The 16,560-nt window shown below is 34.6% G+C and overlaps 1 protein-coding gene across 3 annotated transcripts in view; it reads right to left on the bottom strand.

Annotated features, from left to right (window-relative positions):
* atp2b2 (ATPase plasma membrane Ca2+ transporting 2) overlaps nt 1-16,560 on the bottom strand; it is a 95,551-nt gene that overhangs the window by 40,861 nt on the left and 38,130 nt on the right. For 2 of the 3 annotated variants that reach the window (XM_030134290.1, XM_030134292.1), the window contains exons 3-8: nt 14,018-14,275; nt 11,454-11,579; nt 7,176-7,301; nt 6,762-6,794; nt 4,877-4,969; nt 2,187-2,228 (exon numbers count right to left, since the gene is read on the bottom strand). In XM_030134290.1, coding sequence (XP_029990150.1) covers nt 2,187-2,228; nt 4,877-4,969; nt 6,762-6,794; nt 7,176-7,301; nt 11,454-11,579; nt 14,018-14,275 — 678 coding nt within the window. The remainder of the gene's footprint in view (nt 1-2,186; nt 2,229-4,876; nt 4,970-6,761; nt 6,795-7,175; nt 7,302-11,453; nt 11,580-14,017; nt 14,276-16,560) is intronic. The other variant, XM_030134291.1, reaches the window with a different exon arrangement.

Raw genomic sequence — 16,560 nt, forward strand, 5'->3', positions numbered from 1 at the left:
ATTATGAACTGTCTAACTGTTTACTACTGGAACCATTTGCTGTTTTAAATGACCTTGGAGCACTATATGTTCATATCCTTACATCATTTCCTAGAAATATATTTGACATGTCATTTCCTACTAAATTATGTTTGGAAAAGCATTAGTGCATTGGAAATGTTATACCAGACTACTGGACTGTGCAGCCATCGAGTGACAATTTAATGGAATCATAAGAAACTGTGTAAACAGGCTTTTTTATACTGACTGACAGAAATGAATGAATGAATGAATTACTGGAAATCGACAAACACATTAAAGCACCGTTATTATACGTTTCCAATAAACACACCATCTCCAGGAGTACACTGTTACAGACGAGCATAATTATGACATATGCTGTATCAAGTATTTTTACTGGTTGTCTGTCTTGCACAATAAAATAAATAAATACAATAAATAAACTGGAAAAAATATCTCCCGCTAGTCAATATAGTTCATATCTGAATAATTATTTGATCATTTTATAAAATACACAGTGATCCATGAAAAAATGTTCCAGAAATAAATTGTTTTCCCCATATTTCAAGATTAAAAGATATTCTTATTAGCTTTATATTATAGGAAGTGTCTAGAAAAAAAAAACCTTTGGGTTGTTTGTAAAAAAATAACTCCTCTTGGTGTAAAACCAATCCTGAATAACCTCACTCTCTCGTTGGCTCTTCCTCTCATGCATACACACCGTGCCTCCCTGTTAATGTATCCCATTATCAAGAACCATTTCAGCCCAACTTGCGAATCACAACAAAGCATGTGTTTGATGCTCACATTTGTCATACATTCTGGCCGTCTGTTTTGTTTTTCTATGTCACAAGGCAGAGATGCTAATGTCCAAATAACATACAAAGCAGAGAAGCAAGACCAAATACCTGAAATATATGGGCACAGGAAAAATGTTGCTAAATTGAAACGTGTATTTTGCTCTAATATATTATCACCATACTGCACTGCTCGTATAGATGTGTATTCAAGTGTCAAAAAGCAGACGGAACTGTATTCACCATTTTACCACAAGATGTTTCAATGAACTCAAGATGAACTTTTTTCATGACTAGTCAGCAAACAGACCAAAGTGTTTGTTTAACTGTGTGTCCATTACTACATCTCATTACGCTTTTGGGCTCAGAGAGAAAATTTTGACAGGAATGCTTAGACTTCAAAGAACTGTTAACCGTCTGACTGGAAACCATATGAGAAGAGCTAATGATGCCAACAATTTCCACGATGACATTTTTAGATGACAGGAAAAAAAAAACAAAAAAAAAAACATTGGTCTGTTGATGTGGAAAGTGCCTCATGGTAAGAAATGAATTAATCAGCTGACTGAGAGAAAATGCATATTTAATGAAAGATAAAAGACAGGTGATTACAGTACTTAGAACTTTTTTTCTTTTATATTTTACTGAAAAGTGAAAATATCTTTTTATCTACTGTCAGTCAGAGAAATCATTCTGCAGACCTGTGACGGGCATTTGCAGTTAATTTTTACTAAACAGGACAACGCATATACAAACATTAAGGACATCATTAAAAACACTGCAGCATTGCTGTCATCCCATAACAATGTATTTCATAGCGCATGACACTGAGGGTTCACAAACTGGGGAAAATTTCATTAAAAATTCATAAAAAAAAAAAAAAAAAAGAAAGAAAGAAAGAAAGAAAGAAAGGGAAAACCAGTGTGTGGTTGAGAACCAGGGGCAGTACAAACAGAATATTCTAGTTTTTGGGGTGAAACAAGGCAGTCTGAGTGGGACAAGTGCAGTAGTTCAGGGACAGGTTGTTGTTCTCTCAGAGAGAACAATACAAGTCAACAACACAACAAGAACGACAAACAACAGAACAGAGACAACACATTGGTGACAGACAGAGTGGGGAGGGGGTTGTCTAACCTAATAAGACTGCAGGTAAAACCTGGGTCAAGTCCAAAAATCCCAGTATTTTCTGTTTGAGTGTAGTCTGAATTCACAGTGCGCCATCCTTTGAGAGACGGCAAACATGTATTAAGAATGTTAAGTACAATGTAGGCTGAAATAAATAATTGACCCAGGGCTTACGCTGCACACCAGAAGGGGAAAAATGATAAGAAGAACGAGGCGGAAGAGAAGAAGCAAAGGAGGAGAGAGTGAGAGATGAGGTTTGGTTACCTTTAATTTGGTTGCTCTCCATATTGCCATCTTGCATTTTACCTATGATGGAGACATACAAGACAATAACAACAAAAATAACCAAGGCAGACAAGTCAACATAGAATCACCGCATAGACAACACACACATTGAGAACCAAAAATAGCAAACAGGGAGACAGGAAAATGACTTTTAATACAACGTCTTAGAGACAGTCACATAGAAAGGCTCGTGATCATGTATGTAAATGATGTAATGTAACCAAGAGATACACCTACTGGCAACAAACTGTATTTACGACTTATTCTAGCACTATTCAGAGACACTGTAATGCGCAGAATGCAGTAGGGGCAAAATTTTAATGGAATTACACATTTTCTGCTGATTTACAAATGTTTAAAATAATGTTTTCTGTGAGCACAGGTAATACTGTACACATTATCAACAACGCAAATCAACCATCAGAGTATAAAATGAGATTATCAACAGCATTACACTGAACACTGACGGTGAGGGAAAGTACACCACGAACAATCTCTGCACACACACATACAGTACACACAAAGAAGAGACAGCATGCAGAAGAGAAAATTTTCAGAAAGCTCATGCAAGATAACACACTGTGAGGAAAGCAGACTGGAGATGTGAACAGTACAAACAGAAAGAGAGAGAGAGAGGGCCTGAAGGAAAAGCCTCCCACATGGAGAAGTTACATAAGAACAACTGGAGGAAAATCGAAGTCTACGTAAGTCCAGGGACAGTGAATTTATTATGCTCTTGCGTTCTGCTTATGCAAGGTTTGGATTTAATCTACATGTGAATTTAACCCAAATGGACTGTATGTCGTACTGAAACATCTTCATGTTTTTTTCAACCCAGGTTTATTTTTATATTAATTATGTATAATTAAGAGCACACATACCTATCATCTACCTAGGCTATAATTATAGTAAAATGCAATCTTTCCATTGGTGGTAGGCAGATTAGAAACATGAAGCTTATCTTTCACTGCTCTGTAGTCAAATTTCAATGACGAAATTATGCAGACAGAGCAAAAAGAGCAAAATTTCTTCTAATTTTTTTAGCATGTAAGTAGAGAATGAGGCTCGTTTCACCTCCACTTCCACATTAGTCAGGAGTCCCTGGAGTCACAATAAAGCTGAAGATGACAAATCGCTCTGTTCCAGCCCAGGACAAGGGCACCATTACACTGCAAATCACGCCCCTTCTGCCTTGAGAACAAACACTTTGGGGCTGTTCTCCAAGGAGACACAGATAAGAAAGAACCCAGTGCAGCAATGAAGGAAGTTAATCTTTTGCATCTTGTCCAGCTAACACAGAAATAGAGGACTAAGTGATCTCAGAGGACACCCAGCTAAAGGAGATGGCCTTACAGTCTGATTTTGCCACCAGGCTCCTGCGAGTGTCATGTCTCATATCGGAAACTTGTATTAATGTGCTCTAATAGTTGTTTTACTCCATGACCAAAAATAATAACACTTGAATACCCCTTTTTTTTTTAAAATGTTGCAAGACTCACAAATCCTTAACCCTCAAAGACCTAAACAGCCACCAGCAACCAAATGCATCTACTGATCTAAAATGTCTAATTTCATTTGAAATACTATTTTAATATATACATTTTAATAATTCAGGTAAAATACAGTTTTAGAAGCTTTTCAGCAGTGTCAAATGTGTTTTATTTGAATGTTCAGAAACTACATAGTGAACATAAAAACATCATCATCTTCTGTAGCAATGGTCTCACTCTCAAATGACAGTGGCTGTAGAAGCTGTTTTTTGTTTACTTCATGACAATAATTAAAAGTCATGTGTTCTTCAGTTTTCTGTGTTAGAAATAATAACTTTTGAATTTACTTTGAGTTTTTATGAACATCTCCAGGGTCAAACAATGTAATAGAGTAAATGAAGCACCAGCTTTTCACTAAAAAAATTCTAAATTCAATGAATAATATAATTATAAATGGTGATAAATTGCTTAAGAGAGATTAGATGTAGAATAAAATTCCTTTGGAATTTGCCACAAAAACAGGTATAGGTCTTTCAGGGTTAATATCCTTCAAAAAACCCACACACCCACTCACTGTATAAAAACTCCAATTTGCACTCTTTTGCACATTTGTACATATCACATTGTAAATCCACTGTAAATCTCCACCCATTGCTGTCTTTGTCTCCAGTGGACTGTTTGTCTATATTGTGTCTAGGTCCACATTTTGTCTGGGTTCATGTTGAAACTGTATGTCGTGAGCAATGTAAAAACCGAAGCCAAATTCCTTGTATGTGTTCACATTCTTGGCCAATAAAGCTGATTCTGATTCTGAAAAATCTCCAGTGCAACAACATTTTCACCATGAATCTGACCTTTGTTTGTTTGCATTTTAATTAATTGGATTTTTCTTTGAAGATGAATGATAAAATTCCAAAGTCATTGTACATTACTTACATAAGAAGGTAAAACAAGAAAAAAGAGCAAAAGGAGGAGAAGAGAAAACAGGAGACTAATCTCTACAGCTAAATCATGCACTGAGAGCATGGGTACAAGGGGGTCCAACACAACTGAGAGTGAGGGCAGAGCAGAACAGAGGGTGAGCACCCATGGTAGAAGGCAGTGGGAGAATGGAGAAGGTAGGAGCAGTCAAAGGTCACGACAAAAAGAGGTCAGAGATCAGAGGTTTTATCAACCTACCATTAATTAGGCTGGCACTGCCAGGTGCATTAATGCCTGCAGCCCCATCCGTGGCTATAGTTGCGATGGGGTGGATAGGGGGATGGGAGCAGTCTAGCCAGTAACAATGGGGGCCGAACATGAATGAACAACAACACACACCCACACACCCACGCGCCCACACAAACACACACACATGCACACACGACACAAGACAATGAACAGAAATAACATGGTTATAACACATTTAAGAGATTCAGTATGTAGACTTTATGTCAGTAATACAGTTTAGTGCTGTGCTTAGTTTGGATTATAAATGTATAAACAGTATTTATTTATGTATTTATTATTATATGTGTGCAGTTATATGTGTGCTTTACAAAATGTAAAACCAGGAAAACATCAGTAACATAAAGTGTAACATTAGACAGACACAAAACATGAAGTCTGAACAGAACAGATGTGTAAAAGAATGTAATAAAATATGACATTTGGCCTATGAAATCATTTGAAAAGAACTGGCAGGACATGTTTTGTTTTACATAACTACTGTATTTAATCTTACATGTACAAAAAGTTGTGATAATTATTTTTTTTCTCCTCTAATTTGTAGCAATTCATCATTTATTTGAACCATGTTATTCTTCATCTTTTAGCATCACAAAATCATAAATTGAGCAACAAAAAAAAAAGTTGCACAGGGAATATTAAATAAAATTTTGTAAATGAAAGGTAAACAGACTGCATTAGCTAGGGGAAATACACATGTGCCAACAGTTAAGTAACAGGCGTAATGATAATTCAGTGTTAATATGAGGAGTCAGGCATAACCTCTCTTAGCCTCTGAACTGCTTTTATTTGACTATAATTTAGAATGAAAAGATTCAATCAAATGCAGAGTACTCATTTATTTATTTATTTTAGCAGCAGTTATCTCAATATCAGCTATATTAATTGTATTATTATTGTATTGCATTGTATTGTATTGTACAGTATTGTATTATTTAACCAAAAAAACAAGATGCTTTACAAAGTTTCAGCTGCTTAAAGCTAGAACAAGAAGATTTTAAGACAGCCTCACACAGAGTTGCTTTTACTGTATTAATAAAGCTGGACATAAATGATGATGGAGTAAATAAGGCAATGCAGAGGTATGGGACATATTCAGCCTGTACATTTATTTATGTAAAACAATGGAAGATACTCCTACCATACGAGTGAAACTGTGAAAATGCACATTATGGGAAAAAAAGGAGCTGCTACAAATCATGATTATCAACAATATATCAACATAAATGGCTTAAAGTAAATGTTTTGTGGACTGTTTCCCCGGGACCAGAACATGCTGGTTGTTGGTTACTAAGACACCCGGGACTATTTTTGCTTGCTTTCATTGATCTAATCTGATTAATTGCACTTGGAAAACAATCACAAATACAAGTCAAAACAAGGAGATAGAATTTGTGAAAAATTACATCTTACAAAGTGCTTAGAGTATCTACTCTGGTACATGTGCTGTACACCTTCAAGGCTGTCTCCGTCATGTCATTGTTCTGTTATTACAGCAATGAGATGAGTCTGACAGCCCGTCTTTATTTAAGGCATTCAATACATCTAGAAACAGCACTGATGTTGAATGCTAGTTAGTCTGATGAGTGCAGTGTCTGTAAGAAAGGGAGAGGATTATGCACTGTGAAATGTGTCATCTGTTAGCACTTAAAAAGATGAGGCGCTGCGATGATCAGGCTTCTCTTTTTAAGCGAGGAATTAAACTGAGGCAAGGCCGCTTGGCTACTACTGGAGGGGTGAGAGTTAAAGATGATTTCTTGCAGGTCATTGGGGGTAGGGGTTAAGGTCACAAGGGTCAAGTACCACTCCCAGGGGTCAGAGAAAAGTGATACTCTACCTGTATTCCGGTGTCCGTCTTCCACTGCCTCACCTTCAGGGTGAATTTGGAACAATAAGAGAGTGAGGACAACAATGCACCTGAACCCACAGAACCTGGACAGTGCAGCTCATAACTGTACCGCCACTACTCATTGCATAGAGGTTTTAGACACATTCAGCAGAGAAGACTGTGTACAAAGTGTTCTTGTCAGCTACAAATAGCTACACATGGCTCGTACAGTTCACAAGTGTTAAACAGGTGGATATTTGCTCATTTACGAAACACTGATATTATACGACACAGTGTAACGAAACGACAAAAGATGTTTAAAAAGGTACATTACTGCGCATCAGTAACAAATATTACCTTAATATGTCTGAAGCAACTGCAGTAAATGGGGATATTTATTGAAAAATCAGGTAATATTTGTACCTTTCTTTTCTTTCTTCTCTTCTTCCTCAGTGCCGGCTCCCAGCAGAGTGAAGATTATCCCAGTTTGTGAGTTGACACCGACAGCTGTCACCACCATGCGTCCTGACCCCTCCATCACATGGGTGCCTGAAGACGAAAAAAAAAAAAAAAAAAAAAAGAAGGTTCTTAAAACATTACAGCAAATCTAGAAAGATTTTCTGTAAAAAAAAACAAAAAAAAAACGGAAATATGCAACACTAAACAGTTCCCTCTTAAACAGGGGTGTCAAACTCATGTTAGTTCAGTGGCCACATTCAGCTCAATATGATCTCCAGTGGGCCGGACCACTAAAATAATAACAGTGGAAAAAAGTAAAATTAAATTATGGTAATGTTAGCTTCTACAAAAATTTGAATAACATGAACAACCGGAAACATCTTAAGAAAAACAAGTCCACTTTTAACAATATATAATTATTATTAGATTTTTTTTGCTTGATTCAAGATTTTTTTTTTTTGCTTAATTCAAGATAATTTTTTTTTGCTTAATTCAAGATTTTTTTTTTTCACTTAATTCAAGATTTATTTATTTTTGCTTTATTCAAGGTTTTGGTTTTTTTTTTTGCTTAATTCAAGATATTTTTGGCTTAATTCAAGAGTTTTTTTGTTGAATTCAAGATTTTATTTTTTTTTTGCTTAATTCAAGATTTTTTTGAATATCTACAAAAATCTGAATAACACAAACAACTGGAAACATCTTAAGAAAAACAAGTCCAATTTTAACAATATATAATTATTATTAGATTTTTTTTTGCTTGATTCAAGATTTTTTTTTTTTTTTACTTAATTCACAATTTATTTATTTTTGCTTTATTCAAGTTTTTTTTTTTTTTTTTTTGCTTAATTCAAGATATTTTTGGCTTAATTCAAGATTTTTTTTTGTTGAATTCAAGATTTTTTTTTTTGCTTACTTCAAGATTTTTTTTTAACATCTACAAAAATCTGAATAACACGAACAACTGGAAACATCTTAAGAAAAACAAGTCCAATTTTCACAATATATAATTATTATTAGATTTTTTTTGCTTGATTCAAGATTTTTTTTTTTGCTTAATTCAACATATTTTTTTTTGCTTAATTCAACAATTTTTTGGCTTAATTCAAGATGTTTTTTTTTTTTTTTAAACTTAATTCAAGATTTATTTATTTTTGCTTTATTCAAGGTTTTTTTTTTGCTTAATTCAAGATATTTTTGGCTTAATTCAAGATTTTTTTTTGTTGAATTCAAGATTTTTTTTTTGCTTACTTCAAGATTTTTTTTTAACATCTACAAAAATCTGAATAACACGAACAACTGGAAACATCTTAAGAAAAACAAGTCCAATTTTAACAATATTCTGCCTCAGATTACCAGTTTATCATTTACACATGTGCATTACAACTTACATTACAATTACAAATGCATGAAACATTTAATAATAGGCAGAGTATTGGTAAAATTGCATTTATTTATCTTAAGACATTTCAGGTTTTTCACATTTTTTGTAAAATAGCACTTTTTAATATACACATTTTATGTAAATTTACTTTTTTTTTTTTACAATAAAACAAAGATAAAATTGGCTGTTTTCATTATTTATAGGTTTAATATGATAGCATTTTACTGGTCCTGACCCACTCGATATCTAATTGGTCTGTATGTGGAATCTGAATTAAAATGATTTAACATCCTCGATTGTTAATATCTTCAGTGTAATTTTCGTATTTTACAAATTCATCCCATGGGCCAGACTGGATCCTTTGGCGGGCCGGATTTGGCTCCCGAACCGCACGTTTGACACCTGTGCTCTAAAATGTTCCAGTTGCTCATGTTTTGTTTATTAAGGAAATCAAAGTAAAATCACACAATAAATATCATTTCAATTAAAATCCAATGTGCTGAGGTAGAAAGTCATTAGCACCAGTAAAGAGTCCTTGTGCAAATGTTCGCAGCACTACAAAGCTGTGCATGTACCGTATATCCTGTGCATTACTGTAAGTCAGTGTGGGTGAGTATGGGATAATTAAAGACAGCAGCAAAAAGACATGCGGCTAATTATCTATCAGGAAAAAAAAAAATACTACATGGTGTGAGATCAAATTAGCCCATATTTCTGTTTTTAGTGATATTCTTCATTTCTAAGAATCTTACAGCTGTAGATTGTATGTCTGTGCTGCAAAAAACAAAAAGAAAAGAAAAAAAAATAGAAGAGAGAAGCTTGATTAAATAACTGAACCTTCTGGATGTGGCTTTTCTTCCTGCCTTGATGTTCAGAGATTTTAATTAACAACCTTTTTTTTAATTTATTTTATACACAATAGGTTCTATTAAGTAAGTTAGGCTCCAAACCTGAGATGAATACGAAATGACTATTCTCTAAGGCTTTAAAGTTTGCTGCCAAAATTGCATCGCTGCTGCATATTATTTAAAGACAATAACTGATAGTGGGAGGGGGAAAAAAAATGTATGTGACATTAGGAGTCATGAGGACCCCAGAAGCAACCCACGTTATTTGCATATTTAGTCTTTGGCACAGGATGATGGATTTGCACAATGGCTGAAAGATGGTACGCATATATTCTCGGTCCTATTTGAAGGATTAATTAACTCCAAAGTGAACCCTTTTGTTAAGATGTGGCAGAAACATATTTGCTGCTTGAGATGTGAAACAAGAAAGATGAACAGATACAATGTTATCTTAGTTATTCTCACAAACTGCATCATGTTTTGAAGGAATAAACATAATCACATAGCAAACAAGAAACAATGACTTTAACCCTTTAACCCACTGATAGAAATACACTGAAATTCAAAACGTCAACTATAGCGTGTTATTGGAGGATATTACAAGACTTTATTACTTTTGTGAAATTTTTCAACTTTTTTTATTATTGTTATGTAGAAAATCAAAATCAATGAAGTTACCATATTTGGTTCTTTACCCATAAGTGGCAAATAAATAAATAAATAATATAATTTATGTATTCCTCTCTCTCTCTCTCTCTCTCTCTCTCTTTTTTTTTTTTTTTTTCTCTTTTTCTTTCTTTTACATCTTATTCTAGGAAATGTTATTGTACTTTTAGAATGTAAGCCCCTTTTTATGTACTTGGCTGTAACTGTTTAGTCTGAGCAAACTTTCCTATATCTGTCATGTCTTACAGTTTTCTTCCAGTATATTAGTACTTCATAATCTATGTGATATTTTATTTTGTTGGTTGTTTCTCCAGGACAACCGACGGAAATGATCTCTTCTGCTAAATCTGGTGCATGCATCTTGTTCTTTGCAACTAATGCCAATACACACTGTCCTGTATCTAAATAAATAAATACGAACACAAGTGAACATCAAAAAAATACAAGAAAAACACATCAAGGTTATGATCGTTAACGAAAACTAACGAAATGACGAAAACTAGAATTATAAAAACATTTACGTTAACTGAAATAAATAAAAAATATAATTAAAAGATAAAAACGATAACTAACTGAAACTGTATTGTGTGTTTACAAAACTAACTAAAACGTATAAAATTATGGATAAAATTCCCTTTGTTTTCATCTTTGTCAACGTCGGATTGATACAAAAGCGATTTATTTCGCTCGAGCAATTTTCGCTGCTGGCGCCATAAGATATTTAACAGTCCGTCACTTGTGGTTACTTGTGGTTTACAGTCGTCTTCTGGTCCCCACTTTACCTGGAAACATGGAGACTAAAGTTGGGAGAAAGCAGCAGAGTCCTGTCTGGGATTTATTTGAATACGACGGAAAACAAGAGAAAAGACACGACAAAACTAAAACTAAGCATTTAGAAAAAAAAGAAAACTAATAAAAACTAGCAAACCTGCTCTAAAAACTAATTAAAACCAACTGAATTAGAGAAAAACAAGTCAAAACTAAATAAAACTAAACTATAATGAAAAATCCAAAACTATTAGAACCTTGAAACACATGTAAAGTGAAAGGAACACATATTTTAGAACATTAGACCAACATAAGTGCTGATCCAGACCCCTGTCCACATCCACATTATCCCTTTGAACATCATTCCTTACATTAGTACCATTACTTCATGGTACCTAACAAAGCAGGTACACTCACTGTTCATGCAGAGGCGGACCTTACAGACCCTGTAGACCACATTGGATCTGAGATTGTTGACTCACTGTCCTCATTGTAATGTGTGCGGAAATTACCAAAAATTGTCACTTGCCCAATAAAGGGTTAAAAGCGAATGCATGTTTTCCAGTTCCAGGGACATACCAGACAACAGCATGGGGTCTTTGTCTGCAGATTTCCTGACATGGTCGGACTCTCCGGTCAGTGAGGACTCATCAATCTTCAGGTCGTTGCCTTGAATCAACACTCCATCGGCAGGAAGCAGATCACCTGCAACAATAGAAACACAGCAGGAGATATCAGCAGTGGACTGAGATACATTTTGATAGATTGTAATTCAATATCTACACAATATCCTGTCTATATAACATTGCTGGATTATATTGATCTTGCTTCCACCAATAACATTTCATATATGCATGAGCAGCTGATACCAGACAGGATATGTTGCAGTTCCTGTATTATGTATTTGGTACATGTTGGCCTCAGGAGGGGATGTGTGTGTTGCTCCTCATATAGGATTGTCTCCAGCTAATTAAATTCTTATCATTAACATATTGTACCTTAAATATATTTAATTGCTTGAGGTGGACTTAATAACTTTAATCCCCTTCTGGAAATGAGATTGAAGTCTATTTTCAGCTACTGAAGCATGAAAATTACTTTTTACAGAACAATGGACTAGACGATTAAGGACAACAGTCAACCAAACTCATCATGGGGCTCATGGGAGTTTGATCACTCTTGGTCAGAAGAATAATTAAAGGTTTGAAGCTGTGGGACCTGAAAAAAGGGGGAAACATAAAGAATTGGAAAATATGCATCTTCTTTCTGTAGCTCCTGCCGTAAAATGTACACATGTAAATATTATATGAATACATATTTTATTTGATCTTATTTTTGACTTTTATTGTTTTAAACTTGCTCTTTAAACAATGACAATAAATCTGATTCTGATTCTGTCAGTCCACAGACATAGTTTTTTTTCTTCTCTGACCAGTTGAATTACAATCTACTGAAGGATTATTGTGGATTTTTTTTTTTTTACAGACAACTATTGAGCAGTGCAGCTTTAACCCTTTTCAAGCATAGTGGTCACTATAGTGGACAGCTATTCTACAGCTGTTCTCTTGTATATTCATGGATTAATATACACGCGAAAAGCTTATAATGTCGTACAGATAACAGATAACACGCCAATTTACCATCAAAAGTGACATGCATATTGACGCAAAGTCATGATATCACGTTGCATGGATTTGTTTTAGTTCCATATCAGCCAACACAGTGGACACTTATGCACCATCCCATACACTGACATTCAGACCATTACTGTAACTTTGCTGTTCTTGATAAACCTGATCTGCATTAACATGTTTGAGTGTAAATCAGTTTTCAGTTACTAGACTGTAATTAACAGGTTACTTAAACAATTCATATATGTATATATATATATATATATATATATATGTATGTATATATATATATATATATATATATGTATATATATATATATATATATATATATATATATATATATATATATATATATATATATATATATATATATATATATATATATGTGTGTGTTGCGTTCATATTACAGGGTGGGGAAGCAAAATTTACAATATTTTGAGGCAGGGATTGAAAGACAGTGTATGACCAATTAGTTTATTGAAAGTCGTGAGAATTTACTTGCCACAAGAAAATTGACATGATAGAAAATGTTTTTATTCTATGTGTCCTCCTTCTTTCTCAGTAACTGCCTTCACACGCTTCCTGAAACTTGCGCAAGTGTTCCTCAAATATTCGGGTGACAACTTCTCCCATTCTTCTTTAATAGTATCTTCCAGACTTTCTCGTAATAGTTTTGCTCATAGTCATTCTCTTCTTTACATTATAAACAGTCTTTATGGACACTCCAACTATTTTTGAAATCTCCTTTGGTGTGACGAGTGCATTCAGCAAATCACACACTCTTTGACGTTTGCTTTCCTGATTACTCATATGGGCAAAAGTTTCTGAAAAGGTATGGATAATAGTGTTAGGTATGATTATGACATCAATATATGTTTGGTTTCAAAACAATTGACGTAGTGCCTGCTGAGAAAAAACAACTAAATGTTCATTGTAAATTTTGCTTCCCTACCCTGTATATATATATATATATATATATATATATATATATATATATATATATATACATAATCTCCATGAAGTGAGTAATAACTAGTATTAGAGTATGATAAAATGTGAGAAAACATCAGATCTGCTGCATTAAAATTATTATTTCATAGTTTTCACACACATATCACTTTCTGATATTGCATTTTAATACACTTTTCTTTGCTTCAAAAATGACACATAACACATGGTGTGCAGCTAAGTGGACATTTTTGTAACTCCATGAAAAATAGGTTTACTAAAAAAATTCTATTGCATTGTTTTTTCATGCCTAAAGAGGAAAAAATCTTGACTCTGGTTCTCCTAATTCATGCATGAAAGGGTTAATTGCGGGTGGGATGTTGGTGAACTAAAAGGCAAGAGAGACAAAATGTCGCTCGTATTAAAGAGGACGTAAAGTTATTACTTGTGAAATATGAATCAGTAATAAGATGACATGTGACACTGTTCTGTAACCACTTTACTTCCCACATGCCTTTAAGTGAATTCCATCACATACAGCTCCACAGTCCCCTCACACCTACCGTATTTGATCTGTGCGATGTCCCCCACCACTATATCAGCTACAGGCAGTTGTATGACTTGGCTGCCTCGGACAACCTGGAACTTCTGCTCCTGTTCGATGCGGCTCTGCAGTCCTCGAAACTGCTTCTCCTTTGACCAGTCATTGAAGGCCGTCACCAGCACCACACACACCACAGACAACAGGATAGCTGCGCCCTCGATCCACCCAGCCTCTGCCTCGCCTTCATCCTCTACCCCGCCTGCTGCTGCGCCGCACGCTGTAATGTGGTTACAAGGACAAAAAAAAAAAGAAGAAAAGAGGAAAAAGAAAATTACATTGATGCCATACATTTGCAAGCAAGCTATGCACTGTATATACAGTACAAGAACTTATACATAATGAAAGAACTACTGTATGTGAAGAGCTCAGACTTCTAAGTGCTGTCTTTGTGCGTAGTTTGAGTGCATAATTTAATGGTGCAGACATTGCATATGCACCATTTCATTGCATACAGTCTATAATGCCCGCAAAAGCAAAGATGTGACCTTTACAGATTCACCTCTCCTCTCCTCTTCATTTATTTGCTTTATTTCAGCAGAATGGCCTAGTGTATTTCTGAGTGAAAAGGCCTTTCCCTAGTCGCCCTCATGCTGTTTCATGTAATTCTCTGGGAGCCACAGTGCTGTACACTCTTGGCTAGCTGACTCCTAAAGCTCTCTGTAGGGTGATTTGTTTTGGATTATAAAACATTTGCAGCTCACAAGGGAAAGAGTACAGACTCTATTATATAGACGGAACATACGCTGGATCTGAGTTAACTAACAACTAAAATCCAAGTAGGTTTTCTTTTTTTTTACTTACTGGTACACTATAAATGAGTTCCTTTTTATGATCTCAGAACACCTATTTTCATAAATACCAGTTTATTATTTATTAGTGTTTGTTGTTTAATATTTGCATAACAGAGGCAACATAGACACAGTAATGTATCACAATAATCTCTATCGCATACATACCTAGCTTATTTACCCTGCCAAATTGAGCAACTCTTTATATCTTAACACTGCCCGCATGGTCAGCTCCATGTTAAAATCCTCCAATGCTCTGACAGAGGTTTTATGTTTATTCACTTAATCTGAATCTTTTAAAACAATGCCATTAAAAAAGATGAAAACATTTCATTTTTTTTACAATATTCGATGATTTCCAGCCCATTACTGCTTCACATTGAATATGTTTACATACCCATTAAAAATATTATAATATTCAGAGTTTGACAAGCCTCATATACAATGCTAATTAGGTTTGGATATTCTGCATCAGGCTTTTCTCCAAATAGAGCATTTTCTGACTCTGACATGTGGAATATGCAGATCTTATTCCAGGTTTATGAGGACTTTTGGGACATGTATGCAGTGGATTCAGATAATCAATGTTTTGTTGCACATTGCGACCCACAACCCCTGTCTATGGCTGGCTGGAGTATGAATAAAGAGTCTCTCTGGTAGAGTTGGTAGATCCTCTAAAGGAAAGACCACATTTCTTGTCAAAGGGAGAAATACAGTCATGGAAAAAATTATTAGACCACCCCTGTTTTCTTCAATTTCTTGTTCATTTTAATGCCTGGTACAACTAAAGGTACATTTGTTTGGACAAATATAATGATAACAACAAACACAGCTCATAAGAGTTTAATTTCAGAGCTGATATCTATCCATTTTCCATTGTTTTCTGGATAATAACCAAAATCACTTCAGTTCTCACATCAATAGTTATGACATTGTACTGACAAAACAGTGCTTTTAGGCATTCCATGTTTTCTTTTCTGTCTATTTTAGTCACATGATACACACAGGAGTTAGTACTTGATTGCATAACCATTGTTTCCAATGACTTTTGATGGTCTGATATTTTTTTTTCCGCGACTGTACACCTACCCAACACTATGACTGAGGATATCAACAGGTTTATAGATATGAGCAAATTTCTAAAAGCTGTTCTTGATGTTTGAGGCAATGTAAAATGGAACAGTTTAACAAAACTTTTCTTTAATTTAAAAAAAAAAAAAAAAAAAAAAATCTTTTTAATTGTGATATTCACAACACTTAATGGCATGTTTTTCTTTGGCTTACAGGGGTTTTCAAATTTTTCCAGAATAAAGCCAAATCCTGATATGTTTTATGCAAGGAAACATGGTCATTGTCTGTATCCAGAAAGTGCAATAGCTGTCCATGGTGCTGAATGTGGAGTGCATAATGTTTCAAACACAAAGAAACACAAACAAGTACAAAAACTGCTTTACGTCTCACACAAAGATCCATAAAATAAAGGGGGGCTAAAACACGTGGGCGATCACTGAGCCAATATGCAGTACAGTTGATTTCATTTCAACATAATTGCCTCTGGCTCATATTGTTTAACTTTCAATAGGTTTCACTGAATGAAAACTGAGCATTTTGGAAGAAAATGCCTTTTAATACGTTTCATGTGCATGTGAGTATTGTTTTAACACTCAATTTGAGAACATAACCTGAACATACCCTTTAATTACAGTGCCTGTTT

This window comes from Sphaeramia orbicularis, chromosome 5, assembly GCF_902148855.1.
Source record: "Sphaeramia orbicularis chromosome 5, fSphaOr1.1, whole genome shotgun sequence".
NCBI classification, from domain to species: domain Eukaryota; kingdom Metazoa; phylum Chordata; class Actinopteri; order Kurtiformes; family Apogonidae; genus Sphaeramia; species Sphaeramia orbicularis.